At 40.0% G+C, this 8,521-nt stretch overlaps 1 protein-coding gene across 1 annotated transcript; it reads left to right on the top strand.

Annotated features, from left to right (window-relative positions):
* The first annotated feature begins 7,432 nt into the window (after positions 1–7,432).
* Positions 7,433–7,858, top strand: LOC120069870 (uncharacterized mitochondrial protein AtMg00860-like). The gene has a single exon (XM_039021685.1). It carries the CDS (start codon positions 7,433–7,435, stop codon positions 7,856–7,858), a length of 426 nt encoding a protein of 141 aa, XP_038877613.1.
* Positions 7,859–8,521: the final 663 nt, after the last annotated feature.

Below are 8,521 nucleotides of genomic sequence, written 5' to 3'. Positions count from 1 at the left end.
AGAAACTTTTATACAAGAGTACTTCTGAGCGGAAGTGGATCTTTCCAAAAGCATTATTGTGACAGAATTACCACATTTATATTCACACAAACAGATATGCATCAAACTACTAAATTACCAACATGCTTGGAGATAAAATAACATGAGAACAAGAAAACTTACCAGTTGAAGACTTTCTTCTCGAAAAATCTCGCTCTCTCCACGAACGGACGCTCTCGCTCTCGCTGCAAAGACAAGCTATTGTTCAGCAACACTCGATCGTCTACCACGAACGGGCTCCACACGAACAGACGAAGAAGTGGACGACATCACCACTTGGAACCCTTAGTATTCTCAAGAGTGAAAATCTAAAGAGTGAGCTTTATTCGGATTTGGTAGAGGGGAGGAAGAAAAGATATCATATATAACAATGAAGGCAACGTTTATCTTATAGAAAAGGTGCTTGATTGTTTAGGCATGGTACACGATCGTGTAGGAAAAGGTAAGCGATTGTCTATACGATCGTTTAGTAAAGCTAGGGCGCTAAGCGATCATTTATTAGAAGGCACGACGTGTGAGTGATCGGGTAGTAATATGTGAGTTATCGTATAGGCTCTCAATTCACTAAGCGATGGGCAGTAAACACACCATGAGCTATTACCCTTGCAAAATAAAAACAATTTTCATTTTATTCTTCAGTTACAAAACCTGAATGGAACTTAACACTAACACACGGTTACGGAGAAAACGGTGGCTAATTATCTCATAATTGTCCAATTAATAAAATAATAAATATAATCATATTATATTCATAACCTATAGTTTAATATCATAAATCAACCATTGTTTTTTCTCTCTACTAGATATAAATCATATTTATATCCAATTTCCTCCAATTAATGTATCTTAAACATAAAGTCAATTATATCATGTATAATTAACTAGTTCAATCATATCATATATAATCGAACTCCCTGTTGTCAATCCGAACATTTCAATCTGACCCAAAAACTTATTCTCAACTTGAATTCAAGCTACCAAGGGGACCTTATGGACCTATGCTTGAAGCTCCAATGGTACGTGAATAGCTGACTAAAGTCTTTAGCCACGAGATCCTCCATCCATTAACTACCAGAAACTCCACTAAAGACCAACAATTGAACTCTTTTTACCATACATATATTTTTGTGTCCATCGGATATAACCAATCATCAGTACGATAAACCTCTCCTTCACAGATGCTTGTAAGTATAGCTGGGCCAATTTACCATTTTTTTCTATAGTTATTTCTTACTCCTTAAGTACCACCGATCCCTCAAATGGATAATACAACATAGTCCTACTATGTGTGGACACCTCTCAGGCCATGAGAAGGTGTAACACCCCGCACATTTTTTTTAGTAATAATATAATTTCAGTAACTTTATTATTTGGAATTTCAGTAATTGTTATTAGTTGGAGGGCATTTTTTGTAATTTTGACTTTCAAAAATAAGTGTGGGAATTTAATTTTTGGCGTGAAATTATTCAATTTGAAAATTAATGGTAGGAATTAATTTTCTTTTGAAACGGAAAGGAATTTAATAGTATAAAGTGGAATAGAGAAAAGAATTAAATATAATTATACTTATTTCCTTTTTTAGTTATTATTTTTTATTTATTTTATTTAAAACAAAAGAAACCATTCCCCTTCGTGAAAAAACGTGATTGCCCCTCCCACCTCGTTAAAACCCTTCGCCGCCTCCCTCGCTGTCCAAGCTTCAATCGTGCCACCATGAGTCACCCAGCCTTGTTCGCCGCTTGTTGTCTAACCTCAATCGTCGCTCGCTGCCGATTCTTCCCTTCGGCCACCACAGACCTCGCCGTGCAACCCTCCCCCATACCCTCCTCTGTTCAGCCAACTGAGTCGCGCGTCTGCCTCTCCTGGCGTCGTCCACTCGAGCTGCGCCACACCATTAGTAGCACGTCACCACTCATTCAGATTAGGTCCGCACTGTCCGGTTCGCCCTTCCAGCCGATGTTCATCGACATAGCAGCTGCTAGTTGTCAAGTACATTCTCACCACCTCCATTCCATGGGGTTTTTGCCAGAAACTTGGAATCTAGGGTAAGATCTAAAGTTTTTGTTTTTCTTGAATGGGTTTGTTCACCCATTGAGTTTTGATTTAATTTACTTATACTAATTATGTTGTGAAGCTTGGATTGAAGTTTTAAGGTGTCAGGAACTGCTGTCCAGTAAGATTAGAGTTTGACTCTAGGGAATTTTGGAGCGTGATTGGTAAGTAATGTGATCTTGAAACTCTTTGGAATGGGTTAATATGCTAGAAATTTGGTTTTAAATTCCTAATTGTGGACTATGAATAGATTGGTATCTCCGTGCTAAACTTAGAACAAATTTTTGGATCAGCACATATTTTGGGTAAGTTTAAGGTATTTTCATATTTGAAATTTAGTCCTAAATGTCAGCTTAATTTTAATTATTGATTCAGGGTGTGATTCAAGAATTTTACTAAGGCTTAATCTTAATTATTGATTCATGGTGTGATTCAAGAATTTTACTAAGTTAAAGGAGGGTGTGGATTACTTTTGTTAGATTTGGTTTCGAGGTAAGTAATCTTACTACTGAAACTGCCCACGGGCTAGGCATTAGGTGTATACTAGCATGATAAATGAATGTATGACAGAATGACAGCATGATAGATTGATAGTATAACATGATCAAAGTATGTTCTGTTACAAGATCTGAATTATTTATTTATGCACATAGACACTTGAATGCTAGTACGAGATGGTATGTGCTTCCATGGTTGTATTTGATTTGATGATGTTGAGGTATACATGTATGTTGTAGAACCATGATGTTGAGGTATATGTTAATGTTGTAGAGCTATGATGTTGAGGTTTATATGTATGTCATAGATTCGTACAGTGATGATTATGATGTTGAGACTGTGTAAATGTCCTTACTGATTAGTTAGATGCCCATTAGAATTACTGAAATTATTGCATCTTCTCCAATGGGAAAGCTGCAGGAACTGATTCGTAGCACGATGGTAGGACAGACAGCCCAGACCCAGGCTCAGAAGAAACTGGTACCACCCGAGCCGTTACAACAGACTCGACCGTAGGATAGAGACATGCAGGGCCTGTCTTTTGAGGCTAAACATCTGAGGGATTTCTGGAAGTATGACTCTTGCCCCTTTGATGAATCGTTAGAGGATACCACCAAAGTAGAGATGTGGTTGTCATCTATTGAGACAATATTTTGTTTCATGAGGTGCCCAGAAGAGCACAAGCTTCAATGCACAGTCTTCATGTTGATTGGTAACGCGAAAATCTGGTGGTGTTCAGCAGAAAAGATGATTGATACTGGTGGTGAACTTGCAATCTGGGAGCAGTTCAAGGAGCACTTTTATGAGAAGTACTTTTCAGCCCACACCCGGTACAACAAGCAGGCAGAATTCTTGAACTTAAGGCAGGGAGTTATGTCGGTGGAGGAATATGGCAAGAATTCGATAAGCTGTCTTGCTTTGCTCCTAAATTAGTAGCCACCAAGGCAGTGAGGATAGAGAGATTCATCCAGGGCCTAAGAAGCGGACTGCGAAGGATGGTGCATGCCTTAGATCTCAAGACGTATGCTGCGGCACTACGGGACGCGGTGAGGATTAATACTCACTCCCAGGTGGTAGAAGAATGCAGGAGGTTGCTCGTATTGGGACCTCCGCAGGTCAGAAAAGGAAGGCTGAACACAGGGCTCTTGAGCATCTCTCTTTTCTTTATCCTCTGGGATCTTTACTGCCTTAATTCGGAGTTTTTTCCCATGAATGCTCATTATAATTTCCCCCTTGCACACATCAATTTGAGCACGATCGGTTGAAAGGAATGATCGTCCCAATATGATGGACGCATCTTCATCTGCTTTATAATCCAAAATGAAGAAGTCTGCCGACAGGATGAATATATCGATTGAAATTGTGGCATTTTTCAACTCTTCTTCGGGTTTTATTCGAGATCTGTTCACGAGCATTATGTTTATACTTGCCCCAAGAACGCATAGTGCTTGGCCACTGAAGGTCCTTCTGATAGAGCATGGGATCGTGAAGATTCCTGGTTCGCCCATTTAGGTGGGATCATAGCAGTTTGCACTGCAGTCACTATTGCGATATTTTCTTCCTCATTTTGTTCCTCTTTCAATCTTTGTGGAGTCACTAGTGGTTGAACTTCTTTCAATCGCTCCTTGCAGTCTATTTTTCAGCTCGTCGCAATTTGTCTCATTTGAATTTCGAGATTTCTAATGGATGTAGCTTGATTTTGAAGCACATATTCGTTTTTCATAATATATTGCTTCAGCAAGCTCTCTAAGGATGAAGATTGTGGTGGTTATGAGTTGCTACCTTGGCTTGCGCTGGACCGTTGTTGCATGGGAAGAATCCTAGTGGCCCTTCTTTTTGCGGGTTGGAAATTTTGTTGTTGGAATAGGGATTATCTCTCATGAAGCATACTGACTGCGGGTTTGTTGGGCATTCCTCCATTGGGTGAGCATCACCATAAATGACACAACTTGCGGTCGTTTGAGTAATTGCGCTGACCTGCCCTTTCTTCGCTCCTGTATTATAATTGAGATGCCTTATATTAAACTCATCATCGCAGTCATTTAATTTTGTAGGGATGCGATGGCCCCATTGTTTGCGTAATTTTCTTTGATTCTTAATCTCTGATCGCTTTCCCTCCAATCCTCGTGATTTTTGGAAATGCGATCAACTATACTCTTAGCCTCCTCATATGTTTTGTCGAGCAAACCACCAGCAGCTGTTGCATTGGCAGCGGTTTGCAAAGAGGGGTTTAATCCTTGGTAGAAAATCTCCATTTGTAGACAATCCGGTAGGCCAATGTGACAGTCTCTTACCAGCCACTTAAACCTCGCCCAAACATTGTTGGGCGATTTGTCATCTTCTTGTTCAAATTTTGTTATTAATTTCCTTTTCCTAACGTTTTCAGTTGGTGGGAAATACTTCTTCATAAATTTTTCCACCACTTGTTCCCACGAAGTTATCTCTCCCGGTTTGAGAGAATATACCCATTTCCTCGCCTGATACACAAAGAAAAGGGATATAGAGTTAGTCGAGCTTCCTCGGTTGAGATATTTGGGAACACAACAGTGTTGCAGATTTCTATGAAGCTCCAGAGGTGGGCGTGCGGGTCTTCGCCACGCTTTCTCCAAATTGCCTAGCAGTCTGGATCATTTGCAACATTACCGACTTCATTTCAAACCTCAATCCATCTAGCATCAGCCTCATGATTCCTAGAGAGAAATCGTAGAGGTTAGATGGCGCATAGTCTCGTATAGGTCTATTGCGGTCATTCGCCAGAAGGATGGGGTTGGCCATTATATTATTCGCATTAACGGCCCTTGCATCCGGTTACTCCGCCATTCTTGGTGTTCTTTCTTGTTGTTGTTGGCGGTCTTTTAATCTTCTTCTGAATTTCCTCTCAATCTCTGGGTCGTAATTCGCCAGAGATTGAGAGTTCTGCAAAGAAATAAAAAAAAAATTACCATTAGTAAACTATCTTGTCGAAGTCCCTAGCAACGACGCCAAAAACTTGGTGGTTGTATTTATGAAGTGGAAATGTGGATGATATACGTTGATAGATTTGCGTTGTGCACTCAAGTTTTCCCAGCGGAATCCAAATGTACATTCCTCTGAGTTTCCTGGTAAGTCCAGGGTCGAACATAGGGACTTGTGAAAAGATATTGCATTGGTAATTTTTATAAAGACTTTGTGGTAACAAGATAAATAAATAAAGTGTTGGGTTTGTTGTTTGCATTAATGAAAAATAAAAAAAAAAATGTGGCAGATTTTGAAAATAGTTGGTAAACGAGAGATGCGATGAATATGCGGTAAACAGGTTGAGAAGGGTTTCGGATAATACTCCCTAGAATATGTTCATGCTATGCGATCATGCAACATGCATACAACAGTAAACCACTTCTTGTGCGAATACCACGGCTTCTAAGGCTAGAACGCATGTGATATATGCAACAAGTCTACAGGGTCTACATATAAACCTCTATTTCTATTTATGCGATGACAACATGACATCCACACAAATATGCGACCATATAATATCATTTACATCTCTAGGATGCATGCGATGCAAGTTGACAAACAGAGCTTATCTTTAAGTACCTATCTCTTGTTTATGCAGTTCTAATCTTGCTCTCTCAAGTCCAGATTCTAACCTAGCTCTCTCGAGACATTAGGTTCTTTCTTTAAACTCTCTCTCGAGTAACTCTAAAAGGTATTTTTCACAACATAAAACAAGAAAATCGCAAGCAAAGAACTTCCTAGGTCATGTTAGCTTAGTTCTTCTCAACCCATTCGACTAGTTTAGCTACTCATGCATATTAAGAGAGTGAACAGATATAGAAATAAAACTTCCATTGTATAAGTATAAAGATGAAGTACAGAATAACAATGCAAGTATAGAATAAAGAGCCTGTAGTAATCTCTTGCTGCCAGGCGGTTACATTGTTTCTACTCGTGCTCAAAATATAATCTCGATCTCGCAAGAGTCGGCCCGCTCTCTACTCTTACGCCCCAAGGTTCTCTCTCGAGCTGCCCTGAGCGATCTCTGGCGCCACCACTCTTCTCTTGCTTCGCCTTAAAATAGAACGGAAATTATGAACAGAAGTGTGAACTAAACGGTGAACTAATCAACTGGTTAACCCCTTCTCTGAAGAATGCCCTTGGTATTTATATAGCATCCATAGTGAAAAGCGGTTTCTCTCTCCCGGTTGTACTGATGCGTCAAATAATTATCACCAATAAAGCTGAATGTACTTTATTACCGTTATCGGCTGTCAACTTAATTTGGATTCGACTGTTATCAGCTTTCTATCCCATCGCTCTTAATTGGCCTTTCACCGAGATGTACCCACCATGTTGTGCTGACCAAGTTGCGGCGATCCTTCTTGGGCGAATGTTTGCAAGCACGATAAATGTAAAGCCTTGCAGTGAAGTTGCGCTCGACCAATGAATTCCTATGATTGCAATCTTTACATTTGGTTAACGCATATTCTGCATAAAAATACAAAAATCAATTGTTCTAATGCGCTGAACACGTGTGACCACAATATCATGAAAACGATGCTTAATGGACGCAAGTTAACATATTTCATCAACGCAATCCAACATTGTTTAAGAACTTAGCACTGATAACGTGCATTTCTGCCCATTATTAACCGTCAAGAACAAGTATCTTCTTCCCAGGATTGATGATTTGTTTGACCAGTTGCAGGGAGCTACGGTATTCTCTAAGATTTATCTCCGGTCAAGATAGTACCAACTAAGAATAAAGGACAGTGACATACCCGAGACAACTTTTCGTTCGAGGTATGGACATTATGAGTTTATAGTGATATCGTTCGGTCTAACGAATGCACCAGGAGTGTTCATGGATTTGATGAATAGGGTGTTCAAGGAATTCCTCGACATCTTTATGATTGTTTTTATTGATGACATCTTGATTTATTCTAATACAGAGGCCGAGTATGAGAAGCATTTGCAGAAAGTTTTGGAGACGTTGAGGGCCAATAAGCTGTATGCTAAGTTTTCTAAACGTGAATTATGGTTAAAGCAGGTGTCCTTCCAAGGGCGTGTAGTATCGAAGGAATGTGTCTCTATGGATCCTTCAATGATTAAGGCAGTTACGAGTTGGGCTCTTCTAATCACAATCAGTGAGGTGCACAGTTTCTTGGGGTTAGCAGGCTACTATAGACGATTTGTAAAGGACTTCTCTCGTATAGCCGCCCCATTGACTCAGTTGACCTGGAAAGGAGTAGCTTTTGTTTGGAATGAGGCTTCTAAAAACAGTTTCTAGGACCTCAAGCAGATGTTGGTTTCAACCCCAATTCTTATAGTACCGAATGGATCAGGTGGTTTTGTCATTTACAATGATGCGTCCAAGAAGGGGTTGGGATGCGTATTGATGCAGCATGGCAGAGTAGTTGCTTATGCTTCACGTCAGCTAAAGAAGCATGAACAGAATTATCCCACGCATGACTTGGAGTTAGCAGCAGTGGTTTTTGCTCTCAAGATTTGGAGACATTACTTATATGAAGAGAAGATACAGATCTTCACCGACCATTGAAGTACTTTTTCACTCAGAAAGAGTTAAACATGAGGCAAAGAAGGTGGTTGAAACTGGTGAAGGATTATGACTGTGAAATTTTGTACCACCCGGGAAAAGTCATAGCACAGTTAGCACAGTTGTTGGTGCGACCGAGTCTAAGGCAGAAGATTATTGATGTAGAGCGAGACGACCCTTATCTGGAAGAGAGAGTTCGTAAGATAAAGTCAAGCCAGGATGACGAATTCTTAGTTTCAATGGAAGGTGGCCTCCTTTTTCAAGGGCGTTTGTGTGTGCCAGCAGTTAGTGATATTAAAATGAGTTGTTGTTAGAGGTTTATAGTTCCTTATTTTCGATTCACCCCGATAGCACCAAGATGTATCGGGACCTGAAATGTTATTATTGGTGGAATGA

The sequence above is a fragment of the Benincasa hispida genome, unplaced genomic scaffold (genome assembly GCF_009727055.1).
Source record: "Benincasa hispida cultivar B227 unplaced genomic scaffold, ASM972705v1 Contig645, whole genome shotgun sequence".
Taxonomy (NCBI): Eukaryota; Viridiplantae; Streptophyta; class Magnoliopsida; order Cucurbitales; family Cucurbitaceae; genus Benincasa; species Benincasa hispida.
The sequence above is the reverse complement of the archived record's forward strand: the minus strand, read 5'-3'. Positions and strand labels throughout refer to the sequence as shown.